Here is a 17,876-nt window from a genome sequence, read left to right on the forward strand (position 1 = left end):
TGGCCTCCTAACTTCACTGAGCCCTATTATATCCCATTTACTGCCCTCTAATTCCTCCAATAGCACTGCTAGACTCGCTTCACTAGATAACGTTCTAGCGTTAAACGTTGCCAGGTTCATATTCCAATGGCGGCCTGTTCGGAGCCAGTGATTCTTAGCACCCTCTGCTGCATGGCAGGTCTGAGCGCCGCCGTGGTCAGTTGCTACGCAGCTGCTGGGGACAGAGGGCCGGGGATTGATTGTTGTGTTCATATAGGAGGTTGTGGCCAAGTACTGCACCAGGGTGGCCAATGCTGCTCTGGTGAGGGAGTGCGTTAGCGGTTCTGGTCACCGGGATCAGGCCACACTCCAGGCCTGTTTGTGCAATTGTATCAACACGCGGATTTTTTTTTAATCCGGTGGAAAATTGCCGGCACCGGGATTCGAACCATGGACCTCTTTCACGCGAGGCGGGTGTTCTACCTCTACGCCACCGCTGCACCTCATCATCATCTTCCTTTGAATAAAGCGTGCAAGTTTCGCACTAGAAAATCGTCTCGCCCTTGCTTGGTCGACATGGTCTACCGGATGCCTGCAGCCCGCCGACAAAGCCACGCTACTCAAGAAGTAACGTCGGTCGAGCTTCGATAGGCAGGCGCCACTACTACTCGGCAGCAGTACGATAGGCTACCATGGAGTACGCAACATAGTGAGGCAAGCCGTAGTGGAGAACTCCGGAAATTTTGAGCACCTGGGGCTCTTTAACGTGCGCCTAAATCTAAGTACACGGGTGTTTTGGCATTTCGCCTCCATCGAAATGCGGCCGCTGTGGCCGGCATTCGATTCCGCGACCTCGTGCCCAGCAGCCCAACACCATGGCCACTGTGCAACAAGGGCGGGTGTCATGTAGTTCACTCATAATGAATGGAGTATCAGAAAATTCGTGCCGCTCTGTGGTTTTTTCTTCGCCGGCTCATTAGGCTAACTTTCTTTAGATAACCGCGGCTGGTCGTAATCAAACAGTCGGTCTGGAGCTCCCGCTTAGAACAACGCCAAACACAAGAATAAGAGGTACGCTGATATTGTTGAACTACGCAAAGGGACGACTAATGAGGAAACGCAGTCATCCTGTCGGGTGTCGCGCTTTTTGAAAGCACAAAACGAGGTGAAGGCCAAGGCACAAGCTTGTCACTACCGCCACACACACCACTCCACAGTCCGACGACCACTCTTCCCCAAGCTGCCTCGGTTCGGCTTTAGGGCAACCCGAGCCATGCCCTAAATAATCTGATTCGGTAGAACGGGTCGGTTCGGTCTCTTTCGCGGTACCGGGTACACGGGTTCTCTCCGGGGCTCCTGAAGTCCCCGAGGTGGGCGTTGAGCAGCAGCAGTGACATATTCGGCCGCAGGAAGGTGGAATTCTTGGCCAGCTTTTTGATCTGCGCGTGCAAGCAGAAAGGCGTTTTTTTGTTTTGTTTTGCGGATCGAGTTGACTTTTGGAGAACAGCTTGCGCTCGTCTCAGTCAATATAGAAGATGCCTCAGACAGGTTTTCACAGTGTACGGACAAGACGCTTTCTGCAACGTTTCAACACAAAAGAAAGAAAAGGAAACTAATTGAGCAGAGATCGGCAAAGCGCCGCGAAGTACCTCGTATATTTGAGGAAAAATAATTATTTTTGCGGAAGGAGAATTTGTCCTGGTAAGGGGTTGGAACCCGCGAACAAGGCCTTTCCGTGTACTTTACTTTGAGTTCTATCTACGCAGCATGCCAGCTGATTGCAGAGCGACGCTAATTTTTTTTGAGAAGTGCAATTGTTTGGGCGAGCAGGTAGCAGTCCATAATAAATACTTGCTGCGCACAAACTGAATGACGAAGGACAGGGATTTTGACAAACACAAGCGAACAATTGCGCTTGTGTTCAGCAAATACCTGGCCTTCGTCATTCAGCTTGTGCGCAACAACAATTTATTATGGTGAATTATTCGGTACCCTAAATATAGCCCGAACCCACAAATAAGACACGGCCCTGAGTTACGCAGAAATAAAGCATGCGAACATTTTTTTTTTCATTGTGACACCCGCACGCATGTCCTTTGTTATTTCGCGTTATACTCGGGCCGAATACAGTTGTCCCATTTTATGAAATTCGCTCCCATAATAATCTAGAAGTGATTAGGCAGGGTTAAGAAACATCAAGTTTTTCTCTCGTGTGCACAGACTCCGGCCTTTCGTGCGTGAAGTGACGCCTGGAAAAAGTGCTCGGAAAATTCGTCATCCAATAAAGGTTTCGATGTAGCTGCGCCCGATGTATTGCAAATAAATATTAATGATTGCTGCGTTCAAAAAACTGAGAACGGTGCAGGGGTAAGAGAAACGAGACTTCGCGACGTCTATGCAGCCGTTATTTCGTCACAAAGATCAGGAACAGATTTTAACCCTTTGGCCTTTCTGCTAGTAAACTGAAGTACTCGCGTCAACAATCTTATGTTCCAAGCAGAAAAAATTAATTAAGACACCTGGTGCAGCAGGTACACGCAATTTCACGCGCATCTTCAGGTCTACCTTGCAAACGGTGTCATCAAATTGTGTCGTCTTGATCGTCGATAATTCAGGTGAGAGTGGGTGAACCCGCATGTGGCGCCATCTGGTAGACAGTCGGGGAAACGACTACTTCAGCCTCCGACGTTTGTCTCGGTGGCGCACGTGACATAAGAGGTTGCACAAATCGTTTCCAACACTTACAATACCAAAATAGAACTTGCTATCCTAAATAAAGGTGTCCTGTTAGGCGTGAAACGAGAGGCAGGAAAATAATAAATAAAGTTGATGTGCTCAAAAAAGACAACGTCGAATGATAGTGGCACACATACACCTAAATTATACAAAACCACGACAGAGACCTTCGCACTCATGGCGAATTATGGGTTTGTGCAGGAATTTTACCGACGTACAGGTCAATCCCTGGGTGCAGCTGTTCCTGTACTCGGTCGTGTATGTGCCTCGCAGGCTCATCACTGGATGGCTAATTAGTATAAAGCTGCCGCTTCGGGACCTCAAGGCTACAATGGAAGCGGCATTACATCGCATGCACGTTAACCACAATTGTGCTTCCGACATAATTTAAGTTTGTCACCCGATGGGAAGATCGATCGAATCTTCGATTCTTCAACCGGACCGCCTTAAGGAGCTCGTGTCGCAGAAATGTCGTCGCTGGTGGTCTTGTGACGTGAAAATCCTGATTGATCGATAGGGCCGTGAATGCGAGTCACGGTGTGTCTTTCTACGGAACGCGACAGGTGATGTTTACGTGAATACATGCTCACCAGTGTAAGGGAGGAACAGGGAGCAGTATAAACTAGCCAAGGGACCACCGAGTCGGTCTCCGCACGGTGCCGCGATAATGTGACGTTATACGACTCGTCGGTCTAGAGTAGTGGACTGATGGAATCTTTCCATTTGTCGGCCGAGGAGTCTGCCAAGCGGCGTTGCAATCCTGAAATTACTGTTCGTCTGTGGGGAATGGGCATGCCGATTAAGTGCAGACTGGACCCGTTCTTGGCCTCCGAGAGAAAACACGTGTGAGATGGGTGCGGTGACGTCTTCCAGTGCGTGGTGCTCTTTTGACTCGTCTTCTTCTACGAGTTCTGATGGAACGCCTACTCTTGCTCGGCGGCGAGGTCGTCCACGCCAGACTGAAGCGGGGAAGGCGGAGATGAAGGCTGGGCACGCTGCCGCGATATGCCAGAATTGTTTCCAATAGGATTCAGAATATAGGGCGAGAGAGGCGGAGGCAATGCGGAATAAGCGGGCCGGGAAGCCGGAGTAACGAGCAAAGGAGGCCCAAGCCAAGCGACTGAGACGCCAATCCGAGGAGCAGCAACGAGCACGAGAGAGACCACCGGCCTCATCGCATTCCATTCGCGAATGCGAAGCTGAAGAGTCACCCACGATGTTAATAAATACTATTTCAGTAGTGCCCTTCAGCATAGCCATGTGATTGCTGCGGTTAAGCTTGGGAAACAATGCAACCCATTTTATACTAAAGTGAAATTATCTACCCAGCTGGGGGTTTAAACTTCTCTGGCCTCCTTGAAGCCTTAGGGTTCTGAGACAGCAGGGGTAAACATTTCAGCAAAAGGTATTAGTAAGAAGCGCTTGGGTGTTCGGTGGCCAAAAAGCAGAGACGTAAAATAAAGGTGTACAAGCACAAAATTCCTAGTAGTGGTTCAGAAAGTTTGATGCTGGGAATTCTTGGTGTCTGTGTGTGTTTCAAAAAGATTGGTAGGAGATTAGGCCAAATAAGAACAAGAGCTTGGTGGCGCAACCCACCATCCCATTTGAAAGGGGTGCTCATAGCATCCATCCATCGACCATTCCATCCGCGAATGAACCGGCATGTTCTGAACGGGGGGACTTCTATGAAACTTCGCTACCAGGTATATTGTATACCAAGGTACATTAGCATCATCATCATTATCATATTTTGCGTCCACTGCAGGACCAAGGCCTCTCCCTGCGATCTCCAATAACGCCTGTCCGGCGCGAACCGGTCCCAGCTAGCGCCCGGGAATTTCCTAATTTCATCACCTCACCTATTATTTTGCCTTCCTCGACGGCGCTTCCCTTCCGTTGGCACCCATTCTGTAACCCTAATCGTCCACCGGTTACCTAATCTGTGCATTACATGACCTGCACATCTCCATTGTTTTTCTCTTAATGACAATCAGAATATCTATTATACCCGGTTGCTCTCTGTTTCGAACCGTTTTCTCTCTCTCTTTTACCGTTATACCTAGCATTCTTCGTTCTATCGCATTTTGCGCGGGCTTTAACTTGTTCTCGAGCTTCTTTGTCAGTCTCCAAGTTTTTGCCCTGTATGTCAGCACCACTGAAAGGCACTGATTGTACACCTTCCTTTTAAATGTTAATGACTAGCTTCCAGTGAGGAGCTGACAATGTCTGCCGTGTGCGATGCAACCCATTTTATTCTTCTGTGGATTTCCTTCTCATGGTACGGGTTTCACGTGATTGATAGACCTAGGTAAACATACCCCTTTAGAGACTATAGAGGCTGACTGGCGATCTTGAAATCTTGTTCCCTTGCCCGGCTATTCATGATTATCTTTGTCTTCTGCATATTATTCTTCAACCCCACTTTTACACTCTCTCTGTTAAGGTCCTCATTCATTTCTAGTAACTCGTCTCTGGCGTTACTGAACAGAACAATGTCATCTTGAAACCGAAGGCTTCAGGATATTCGCCACCGATCCTTGCACCTAAGCCTTCTCAGTTTGTTTGCTTGAATACTTCTTCCAAACAGGCAGTGAATCGACCTGGAGAGAGTGTCTCTTCGTCGTACCCCTTTCTTTACAGGCATCTTCCTACTTTTGTTGTGTTGAATTAAGGTAGCTGTGGAAACTCTGTAAATATTTTCCAAGAAATTTATACAATCAGGCTGTAAGATTAGCTGCGTAATGCCACTATGACTGCTGCTATCTCTACTGAATCAAATGCCTTTTCGTAATTTTTGAAAGCCATATAGAGAAGCTGATTGTACTCTGCGGATTTCTCGATGACCTGATGACATGGATGTGATCGATTGCAGAGTATCCCTTCCTGAAGCCAGCGTTTTCTATTGGTTGACTAAGTGCAGTGTTTCCTTTATTGTATTCCAATTATCTTGCTGAATATTTTATATAATAGTCGGAGTAAACTAATAGACCTATAATGTTTCAATTATATAATGTCTCCCTTTGTCTGGATCAGTAATATGTTTGCATTCATTCATTTTTCTAGAACCCTTGATGTCGATAGACACTTCGTGTAGAGAGCCACCAGTTTTTCAATTATGGTCCCCCATCTTTGATTAAATCGACTGTTATTACATCTTCTCCTGCCGCTTTTTCCCGTTTCATGTTTTGCAAGGCCCTTTTGACTTCATCGTTAGCTATAGGAGGAGAGTGTGCAACCTGTTCATTACTGCTTCGAATGGAGGTAACGTGGCTCCTCTGGGTACTGCACAGGTCAGTATAGAATGCTTCCGCTGCTTGTGCTATACCTTCGACATTACTCATGATATTACCCTGCTTATCTTTCAGTTCACACCTTTTGGTTTGTCCTGTGCGAAGTTTCCTTGTGACTAATTTCAGGCTGTGTCCATTCGTTACGGCTTCTTTAGTCTTCATCACGTTATAGTTTCGAATATCACTTATTTTGGCGTTGTTGATGAGTTTTGATAGTTCCACGAATTCTGTCTTATCTCTTGAGTTGGACACTTTCGTGCTTTGTCGTTTCTTTATTAGGTCCTGCGTTACTTGGCAGAGCTTGCCTACTGGTTGCCTTGGTGCCTAGGCTCCCACTTCCATTATTACCTCTGAAGCCAGCCTCGTTACGGTTTCATTTATTACCTCTATGTCATCATCATCTCTCTGTTCTAAGGCTGCATATTACGCTTACTGCCTGTAAGTTGACCTGTTTCTTCTCCACTTATTTTACTCTTTCTCTGTTCAAATTTAGGTGAATCCTAGCCCTCGCTAACTTATGATCACTGAAATTCACCCTACCTATCACTTCTACATCATGCCCTATGCTGAGATGGGCAGAAAGCACGAAAAAAATTTCATGCCTTGCTTCACCATTAGGGCATTTCCATGTACGTTTTGTGTTGCTTCGCCTAATGAAGAAGGTGTTCATCGTTCGCACCTTATTCTTTTCTGCAAATTCTACCAGCATCTCTGTTCAAGGGTTCCTAGAATCGACGCCGTTGTTGCCAATTGCATGTTCACCAGCCTGCTTTTTCGCCACTTTTGCATTGAAGTGGTCCATTACTGCAGTATACTGAGTTTGAACTTCTCTCATCGCTAATTCATCATCTCCATAAAGCTGATCTACTTCATCACCATCGAGAGTGGATGTTAGAGCGTAGGTAAGCTTGTAGCACCTTTATTCTATACGTCTTATTATGTCTGACTGTGACTACTTCTACACTCTCACTAATGATGTAAAATTCGTCAATGTTGCCCGCTATATCCTTATGGATTAGGAATCCCACTTTGTATTGCTTTTTATCTGGGAGACCTCTATAGCAGAGGACGTGGTTATTGTATAATGTATAATGTATAAGCAATGTATAAGCCTCACCTGTTCTTCTAATATCACTAAAGCCGATGATATCCAAAACCATGTCTGATAGTTCCTGAAAGAGTCCTGCTAAGCTATGCTTACTCGACAGAGTTGAGGTGTTAAAAGTTGGCAGGGTCAGTTTTCGTTGGCGGCCTGTCCGGATACAGAGAATCTAAGTACACTCTACTGCGTGCAATCTTATTGCCTTTCAGCCTAGCCACGTACTTGCGGCGCTAAAGCCAGGGAAACAATGCAACACATTTTATTACGATGTGAAGCTATCTTCGCAGCATTGGTATAGCTCTGTAATAAAGCTGTAAATTGTCTTTAGTTCCCCAAGAAGCTGTAGTGGCGATTTAATTGGTAAATATTGCAACCATGTCAAATAACGGAGAAAGTATTTTTGCCCGACTGCCTCTCGACCCATATTGCTGGCTTCCTTGACATTGTGAAATGAACATGGCGCATCAAGCAAACAAGAGGCACGACGAATTGTCCAAGTCAATTTCATCGACTGCTGCTTTGGGAGAGGAGATAACAGTACGGCGAAATATCGTGCCTGGCCAATGCACATCTGGCCTTGTCCTGCAAATGCCCCACCATCTGAAATGCGCTATGTGTGTGCGGCTCACACTTCGCTGTCCCTCACAAATAGCATGTGTCCGTCTGCATTTGAACGTCGCACACACGTCACGTGATCTACTAGCACCTTTCACACTCGACAACACGTGTTCCGCAGTGCTATAACATCGCGCGGCGTTTTAATTGAGGCGCGCAACACGGGGCGCGCGCGTGGAGAAATATAATCGGGGTGCGCGCTTTAGGAGCGCAGGTAACTCACCTTGTAGAAGATAGTATTGTTGCTCTCGAAAAGTATGACCTGCATTATATCGGCGTGTGATTGGGCCACCTCCACGCCTTCAGATATTATGGCTCGGTTGGACTGGAGGTCTCCTAGGCAAGGCTAGAAAATAAGAAGAGCGGAATAGCATATCTTTGTAACAAGAGGTAGCGCAAAAAAAAGAACACGATCTTCTGAGACCGCATGAAGAACGAGCGCTCGTTCTTCGTATTCTACAGAGAGTTGTAGGAGGCGAGGGGTTAAAGCGTATCACTGCAGAAAATAGACGCGGCCTGGCACGGGGGCACTTGTTCGCTGTTACGATTTGCTGCTGCATACGTAGACCCTTCATACCATAATACGTAGAACCGATAGGGAAATCAGTTCTCTCCTCTAAACGGTAAACCTTTTAGCTGTTGCATGCCGAATTGATTAACTTATGAATATATTTTCGTTGTGCTAGGCGGACCTACTAATCTCTCCGGCGTCATGCGCATCGAACTTCAACTCTGGAGCAAAAGATTACAACTGTATTCGTAAATGTAAGTTACAAATTACAGTAAACAGGAAATCGTTTACGTGCACATAATAAAGCTTTGAAATATCATGCAACAAAGCACCTCGTATGACACCTGACGTCACGGACACATACTCTAAAATTATTTACGCCCTTAAAAATGGATGGCTTTGTATAACTGTTCTGTTACTCGGTTCGACGAGTTTTTGACCCACGAAATTGGGCTTGGGCCAGAGGGAACACCTCAGGGGATGGTGATCTCCCCCAGGCTGTTCAACATCTCCCTGATGAACCTGTCGAGGGCCTTGAACAAAATACCGAACATTAACCACACGATCAACGCGGATGACGTCGCCATCTGGTGCTCCAGTGGATGTGAGGGTCAGGTCGAGGGTGTTTTGCTAGAGGCCATCGATGTGACAGTGGTATCTTATCCCCACCAGGCTAAGGTGCTCCCCCGCTAAATCCGAGCTCTTGCTCTACAAGAAGAGGCCCAGAGGCGGTTCTCACCGGTCCTGGAGGCCAGCAACAGAGAGCCACATTACGTTATTCACCAGTAAGGGCTCCCCAGTACCGCGGTTAGACACTACCAGGGTCTTAGGAATGTTTATCGAGTCGAACGGGGCCAATGGAGCAGCCCTCAAACGCATTTGATCCAAGACTGAAAGCGCCCTGGGCCTGATCCGAAGAATCGCCAACAGGTACCGCGAAATCAGGGAGGACAATCTGATCCGGATTTTCCACGCCTTCATGCTATGCCACCTCGCTTATTCAGGGGCTATGCTCAACTGGCTCGTATCGGAGTGCAACAAGAATAATGCCCTAATCAGAAGGGTCTTCAAGCTTGCCCTCGGCTTTCCAATCCGAACGCACACAAAAGACCTCCTTAATTTGGGAATAGCCAACACGTTGGAAGAAGTCATTGAAGCCCAAGAACGTTCCCAGTTTGTCAGACTCCCCGATAACCCAGCGGGCCGACCCATACTTGGCAAGCTGGGACTTAACCCCATGGTCGTCAGTCTCGACGCTGTGAAGCTGCCGAGCAACGTAAGATCCAAGATTTACATACACCGGATGCCATGCAATATGCATCCCACCTACATCGAAGGACGAAGACGAGCTAGGGGTAAAGCTCTGCTCGCCAGAGCCCGCTTGAACAAGGACCGAACATGCTTCGTAGACGCTGCTTCGTACGTTCAAGAGGCCTTCTCCTCAATGGTCATCGACTGTGATTCTAAAATCCTTAGCTGCGCTACCATCCGCACTTCTAATTCCAGCGTTGCAGAGAAAGTTGGTATTGCTCTTGCATTGACGGACAGTGTGCATGACACGACTTATTCAGATTCCAAGGCCGCTGTTAGGGCCTTTCAGATGACAATGGTGGCTCTCAAGGCTCTACGTATAATTCAAAGTGCTAAAGACATGAAGCATCACTCATTGGACTGGTTCCCTGCGCACTTTGGAACCATTGAGGGTGCCTCGAATAACCCCAACGAGGAGGCGCACTCGGCTGCACGAGGTTTGACTGACCGTGCGCTGGGTAACGCGTCCTCTCCTGGGCCACCCGAGCCTCTCTGCTCGTACAACGAAATTAGCGAACATAATTATCTGTCAAGAAGATTCCTGCCTTTGCGGCACTCCTCCCTATGCAGGGCCCATGCAGTCACTCTCAGACTTCTGCAAACAAGCACTTACCCGAGCCCCGCGGCGCTGCACACAATGTACACCGAACGGTTTCCAAGCCCGGACTGCCCGTTGTATGTTGAGTATGCAGATTTTGAACATGTCCTGTGGGGCTGTGCCTCTGCCGGTCCCCTTTTCACCCAAGAGGAAATGATGAGGCTAATTAAGGCCCAGGATGAGACCTCTCAAATCCTGGCAGTCGTGAGGGCTCGGGGGAGGGCCGTCAGGTTTCACCTGATGGTCCCCGAGCGGGCCTAGTCAGGTGACGTTGAGTTTGCTTACGTCTATAGTGGACCAAATAAAGTTGTTTCACTCACTCACTCACTCACTCACTCACTCACTCACTCACTCACTCACTCACTCACTCACTCACTCACTCACTCACTCACTCACTCACTCACTCACTCACTCACTCACTCACTCACTCACTCACTCACTCACTCACTCACTCACTCACTCACTCACTCACTCACTCACTCACTCACTCACTCGCTTTTTTATTTATTCACGTCGCGTCATTTGGTCTCACAGGCTCCAGCATCGGAGCAAGAACACCCTTTTTTGGTGCAAAAGTGCGATTTCTAAACCAATCTACGCCCTTATTCACATTTAGGCTTGTACACAGTTTTACCGTGCAGTATTGCAACTCGGTCTACGAATTTCGCGCTTGTAAGCACGCGAATTCGGCGACATTGTGGTGGTCCTCGACATCTTTCTTTCCCCTTTTTTGAAGTGAAAACCAATTTAGATCACACAATTCTACGACTACTGTTGCCTACATGTATTGCCTAGCTGTTGCGCAGGTGCAAGCAAAGCCCCGCCTGAGGCAATTGCAAATAGCGTTCGGATTGCCAAGTAACATGCCAAGCAAAATGAGCATGTGGCCGCGAAAAAGAATAGGAAAAGCTTACCGCGACGTCGAAGTTGGTGACGTAGAGGCTCTTGCAGGGAATGTTGACCAATTCTGAGAGGACAACTTTATTTGCGTCCTTTACGGTGTACACGAGGGTGCCCAGCTCGAAAGATAGCCCCACCTTGGTGTGGGAGGGGAACGGCTTGTCTCTCGTCATGAGCCTTGTAATACTTTTCTACGCGCAGGGTGCAGAAATAAAATAAAAATGGCTAAGCAAGTAATGCAGGAGGCGGTTCTTTAAACGACACATACCGAACTCCCAATATATATATATATATATATATATATATATATATATATATATATATATATATATATATATATGTTGCCAGGTCGTATCAGTTATATCTATATATAGCAGTACATGCACGTGTACACTTGCACATAATAAACGAAAAAGGAAGTACATATTTGTGTTTATTCTGTCGAAGGCCGCGCCACGGCTGAAATGCTAAAAACACTAAAGATGCAATTTTCGTAAGTGTGCACCTTCGTTATATACATATATATATATATATATATATAAACGAGAGGAAAGGGAGTTAACCGAGGGACCCGATATTTATTAGTCATATAATGAGAAGCCAACAAACACTGACACCAAGTACAACATAGGGGAAATTGCATGTGCTTAATAAATGAAATAAAGTAATGAATAATTAATGGAAATTAAAGTGGATGAAAAAACAACTTACCGCAGGTGGGAACCGAACCCACAACCTTCGCATGTCGCGTGCGCTGCTCTACCAATTGAGCTACCGCGGCGGCGTTTCCCCATCCACTTTCTTGGGTATTTATGTGTACTAGTAGAACCCTGGGAGTGTTAGCCAGCGGCCCCACTCACAGACCTTGGCGACGGACGTGGAACGTTTTTGCCGCAGGCGTCACGAGAACGTGATCTTTTCGGGTGAAGGCAACTGGTCAATAAACCCACATATGCTACCTGAAGGCATCATTGTTGCCGGATTCGAGACCCTCGTTATGTAATAAACGAGAAGAAAGGGGGTTAACCGAGGGACCCGATATTTATTAGTCATATAATGAGAAGCCAACAAACACTGACACCAAGTACAACATAGGGGAAATTGCATGTGCTTAATAAATGAAATAAAGTAATGAATAATTAATGGAAATTAAAGTGGATGAAAAAACAACTTGCCGCAGGTGGGAACCGAACCCACAACCTTCGCATGTCGCGTGCGATGCTCTACCAATTGAGCTACCGCGGCGGCGTTTCCCCATCCACTTTCTTGGGTATTTATGTGTACTAGTAGAACCCTGGGAGTGTTAGCCAGCGCCCCCACTCACAGACCTTGGCGGCGGACGTGGAACGTCTTTTTTGCCGCAGGCGTCACGAGAACGTGATCTTTTCGGGTGAAGGCAACTTTTCAATAAACCCACATATGCTACCTGAAGGCATCGTTGTTGCCGGATTCGAGACCCTCGTTATGTAATAAACGAGAAGAAAGGGGGTTAACCGAGGGACCCGATATTTATTAGTCATATAATGAGAAGCCAACAAACACTGACACCAAGTACAACATAGGGGAAATTGCATGTGCTTAATAAATGAAATAAAGTAATGAATAATTATTGGAAATTAAAGTCCCAGGGTTCTACTACACTCCCAGGGTTCTACTAGTACACATAAATACCCAAGAAAGTGGATGGGGAAACGCCGCCGCGGTAGCTCAATTGGTAGAGCATCGCACGCGACATGCGAAGGTTGTGGGTTCGGTTCCCACCTGCGGCAAGTTGTTTTTTCATCCACTTTAATTTCCATTAATTTTTCGTTACTTCATTTCATTTATTAAGCACATGCAATTTGCAATTAAGCACATGCAATGGAAAATAAAGTGGATGAAAAAACAACTTGCCGCAGGTGGGAACCGAACCCACAACCTTCGCATGTCGCGTGCGATGCTCTACCAATTGAGCTACCGCGGCGGCGTTTCCCCATGCACTTTCTTGGGTATTTATGTGTACTAGTAGAACCCTGGGAGTGTAGTAGAACCCTGGGACTTTAATTTCCATTAATTATTCATTACTTTATTTCATTTATTAAGCACATGCAATTTCCCCTATGTTGTACTTGGTGTCAGTGTTTGTTGGCTTCTCATTATATGACTAATAAATATCGGGTCCCTCGGTTAACCCCCTTTCTTCTCGTTTATTACATAACGAGGGTCTCGAATTCGGCAACAATGATGCCTTCAGGTAGCATATGTGGGTTTATTGACCAGTTGCCTTCACCCGAAAAGATCACGTTCTCGTGACGCCTGCGGCAAAAAAGACGTTCCACGTCCGCCGCCAAGGTCTGTGAGTGGGGGCGCTGGCTAACACTCCCAGGGTTCTACTAGTTCACATAAATACCCAAGAAAGTGGATGGGGAAACGCCGCCGCGGTAGCTCAATTGGTAGAGCATCGCACGCGACATGCGAAGGTTGTGGGTTCAGTTCCCACCTGCGGCAAGTTGTTTTTTCATCCACTTTAATTTCCATTAATTATTCATTACTTTATTTCATTTATTAGGCACATGCAATTTCCCCTATGTTTCTGTTTATGAGCACTCTAAATGCCTGGCTTCAAGGACACATCTGACGTCATATATATATATATATATATATATATATATATGTTAGAGACATCGGAAATCGAGCGGCCCGATTTTGTCAATTATGGCCATATAATGTCAAGAGACAATGAAGCCAAGGAAAGCATCGGGGAAAATACCCGTGGTTGAAACTGCATTGTAGAACATGAGGAAAGGGAAGTGAAAGTGGGCGATAAGGTAACTCGTCGGCGTTGGGAGCCGGAACTGCGATCTCCGGATTTCGCGTGCGTAACTGAGCTACCGCAGCGCCGTTTTGTCATCCACTCTTGTTCAATATTACGCGTGTTCTAAATCAAGGCCTGCGATCAGTAGTAATTTACGCTTTCCTACTATTAACTGTCTGTTGACGTCACACGTCTGACATTTTGGCCGATGATTCGACACGATACGTGAAGTGCAGGATCAGCAAACCTCGCATAGGGATGTTCTGCATGCCCCACGATCGCCCCATGACGTAACGGTGGCCATGTGACGTCACGATGGCCATGAGTGCCGTTGGCTCGCGCACCCAGAGATACGCATGCATTAAAGGGCCTCTGAAACGGTTCGGACAAATTTTGTAGACGTGTAGAGTACAGCTTCAGTAGAACATTCGCACCACAATTTAAGTGAAGCGTTACGTATTAGTGGAGCTACAAGCGATTAGCAGTTACCCTCCTCCCTAACCATGCTTTTCCTCCTCAGCTCGTTCGCCGAGTGATCTGGGCTAAGCTCCGCCTTGACTGGTTCTGCGTCACGATGCGACGTCACATCGGCCACTTCCGGCTGTTTTGTAGCCCGCCCACGCGAAACGTATCCGCTAGCGGCTTGGCCGTCAACCCCAAGCGAGAGCTATCGAAGCAGCGTGCGTTACGAGCATACTGTCGTAGCGCCGAACGTGTCTGGTAATCCAGTAATCACACACTAGTAGAACGTTTCGCTCAAGCTGATGAAGGAACTTTAGCGCAGACGTACGTGCGCTGCCTCATCGGTCTCCACGGTCCAGCCACTCGTTGCGGCAGAGCTTTACCAGCCAAAGAAAAAGCTAATATTGCTCTAACCAAGTGTAAAACATTTTAAACATTGACAAAAACAACGTGTTAACGATTACACTTCTGTGAAAAATTTACACTAGCAGCAAAGAAGAATACATTTTGTTACTGCTATGGTGTCTGGTTGAGCTCTCTGCCACCAGGTAGCTGCACCGTGCAGACCGTTCACATTTGCGCTTCTGTTCATTTCCTGAAACGACAAGCAAGTGCACACGGCCAGGCCCCATCCCCTCGCGCTTGCGTTTACCCTAATAGCGGACTCGAGAAACGCTATTGCGTTAGTAATCTGCTGGTGTAAAGTGACGGCCGAAATAGCGCAAATCCTGGCGCCAATCGGATAGCGGCTGTCCAATGCGCTGCAGCCAGTCCTCTCGTCTATTGGCTTGCAGGAGGACACGATGTCGTGGCTTTACATTTTGCCAGTCGTTACGTTTGCAGTCCACGACGCAACAAAGTCAAATCATAGCGCTCGCGAAAAGGCAGACCGCCACTGACTGCGGAGCTCTCGTCAAAGAGGGAGCACGTTGTAACATAAGCAGACGACACTTGCAGTGTGCCGGAAGCGCTTAAGTGTACTGAAAAATTTTTCTTGTGCATTCTCCTTATGTTACATTCTTTTTTATAAAAACAAATTAACTAACATTCCAACTATTACAAACATCATTTGTTTACCCTAAAGTTGGAAAAATTATCGATCACGCGGATAGCCAATCGGATAGCTTGCCCCACTGACGTCATATGGGCGATTTCCGTCATATGGGTAGGGGCAGCTTAAAATTCCGCCGAGAAGTGTGCTGGGATCGGCAGTGATGTGCATTTTTAAAACCTTATAATAAACTACACGCTTTACGCGGAGCACTTAGTTGTGTCAACTACTGATCAGGAGAACCTACTCTAACGACTCAGTACGTTTCTAGAAAATCGTCAATATCGTTTCAGGGTCCCTTTAACACCCAAGAAAGTTAACGTGAGGACAGCCACCATCGTAGCACAATTCGTAAAACGGTATTTTTTTAATTGTAAACGGTTAATTTTTGTTTCCGAAACATGCACAATGCGTAACTCAAATATGAACGCCACTTTCAGCCAGGCTTAAAAAATTTTCTGGCTGCAGTGAACACCACGGGGATTTAATTTGGTGGCGGGGCTGCTTCCGGCAAGAGCTCGTTTACTGCGGCCGTAAACCACCGGTCACGCTATGCGAAATCCACTGCCTTGCCACCGTCGCAGCCAGTGATCTGCGTTGGTTCCTTTGTCTTATAACTATTGATTTTTTTTTGCCGCGCTGCACCTTGAAAACTGACCGAAGCCGTGTTCACACTCCTACATTTGCCTTCTGGAGCGGCGTGGAATCAATTTCGGCGGCGGCGATATCCGCCGGTATATCGCTTTCCGCGCCGATCGGTCCCGGACCCATCTTTAGTTGGCGCTGGATTCCCTCACCGCGGACCAATCAGGTGCGAGTAAAGAATTCCAAAGATGGAGCCGAATTCCGATGCGCTAGTTCGGTCGCAGTCCCTACGTGCGCTGCGACATCGGAAATGCTAACCTAACTGGTGCGTAAACACCTCGTTCTTTTCGACGAGCGCCACGTAAAGTACAAGGGCAACGTGCTAAAGAATGGCCTGGGGAATAAGGTCGGTCGCGAACACGCCACTGGCAACATTTCTTCGGTGAACGCTTCTTCTGCGCGTCATGCATCTTCAGAAAGGTGCTCACCAGCAGGCTAGCTCAGGATTTATTATCGTCGTTGCGAGAAGTGATGATGAGACGCAAAGTAAAAACACGCGAACGCTACACGAGTTGAGATAACTGCACAGTTTCGAGCCGCGGGAACAACCGTGATGCCGAGCCGGCCACGAGGCGTTCATTTGAGGAATCGCCAGCTGTTTGTGCGCCGGCGCGAGTTAGAGCGGGCGCGAGAGAGAAAATGTGGGGGCTTTTGCACCTTCAATATATGGCATTGCCTAGGCACTACGGAGCAGGTTTCATAACGAGCGTTGTATTCGCTTGTCCCCATTCATGCCGGTATTTCTGAGTGCGGTCGAGTTTGTTTACGCTCCGACGCTGGCTGCCCGCGCGGCGAGGCAGTGGGCACGGACGCCCCATTTCGTGATCACTGTGTCAGAAGGGGAAAGGTTCTGACTGCTGTTGCATAAGTCTCGGGTTGCCTTTTTCGTCATGACGATAGAGTGGATTTTTTTACGAGCACTGCTCCAGGAGGGCACATGTAACCGACAAACGGAGGCCTCAGGAAAGCAAGGTGGCGCATGATCTCCAAGGCACCCAAGAAATGGCGGGGGGAGGGGGGGGGGGAGCGGGGGGAGGATCAAAGCTGGAATCAGGATGGCCCGTGGGCTGCAGCCGCGGAGGCCGAAGCGTGCCTGCCACGCGGTGTTCGCATAAAAAAATTGGTGCTCCGCGACAGCAGACAGCCGATTTTATACTTCCGTGGCACGCGCTGTTCTAGCATTGCTCTCGCTGTTGCTGCTTTTGTGTCCACGAGGCGCCGGCGATAATGCGAAATAATGACACGTTGTTGCAATAAGTAAAAAAGAGAGTTGAATAAATATCGTTACGTCCAGCCACCAACCAACGCTAAGTTCAGCACTACCGCGCCCCGCAACTTCTGCAACATCAGTCAGAACTTTGCCTCTGAAAGTACGTCGGAAAGCCTTTCCCACGCCTGCGGCCCTGGTGCTGAGTCTGTCATGAAGGATTAAACCTTTCTTGCTTTTTACGGCGCTATACCTTTTAAAAAACCGGCTGCGTTTCCCGGGGGTACAGCAGGGGCCGTAGTATAGGTCCGGCGGTCGCCAAATCGGGCGTCAATGCCCTCTGCCTTCACCTATTGTTCCGCGCTGGCAGCCAGTGTCCGAGCGCTAACTCGACCCCACTCCGGAATGCCTGCACGCCTAGGGACAAACTCCTACAGGAAACCTCGAGCACATCATAATTGGATTTCTCCGCTCTTTTTGCGCATGCGCGAGGAGCAGTGGTTGCGAGAGAGAAATGCGGCGACTTTCGGTCCTTGAGATTTCTCTTCGCCTAGGTACTACGGGGAATAAAGTTGTTAGCTCCGTTCTTCCATAGCCGAGCTAGCAGCATAATCGACAGAATGCGTGGCAGGCATTCTGTGGCGTAGCCGGCAAGGCGAAGAAGCCGTGTCCAAG

General features: G+C 47.7%; 1 protein-coding gene across 1 annotated transcript in view; it reads right to left on the bottom strand.

Annotated features, from left to right (window-relative positions):
- Positions 1-1,044: 1,044 nt before the first annotated feature.
- LOC139050179 (uncharacterized) overlaps positions 1,045-17,876 on the bottom strand; it is a 50,568-nt gene continuing 33,736 nt past the window's right edge. The window contains exons 6-8 of the mRNA XM_070526387.1: positions 11,057-11,233; positions 7,946-8,068; positions 1,045-1,418 (exon numbers count right to left, since the gene is read on the bottom strand). Of these exons, the coding sequence (XP_070382488.1) occupies positions 1,236-1,418; positions 7,946-8,068; positions 11,057-11,233 (483 nt within the window). The 3' untranslated portion in view covers positions 1,045-1,235. The remainder of the gene's footprint in view (positions 1,419-7,945; positions 8,069-11,056; positions 11,234-17,876) is intronic.

The sequence above is a fragment of the Dermacentor albipictus genome, chromosome 9 (genome assembly GCF_038994185.2).
Source record: "Dermacentor albipictus isolate Rhodes 1998 colony chromosome 9, USDA_Dalb.pri_finalv2, whole genome shotgun sequence".
In the NCBI taxonomy this organism is placed as follows: Eukaryota; Metazoa; Arthropoda; class Arachnida; order Ixodida; family Ixodidae; genus Dermacentor; species Dermacentor albipictus.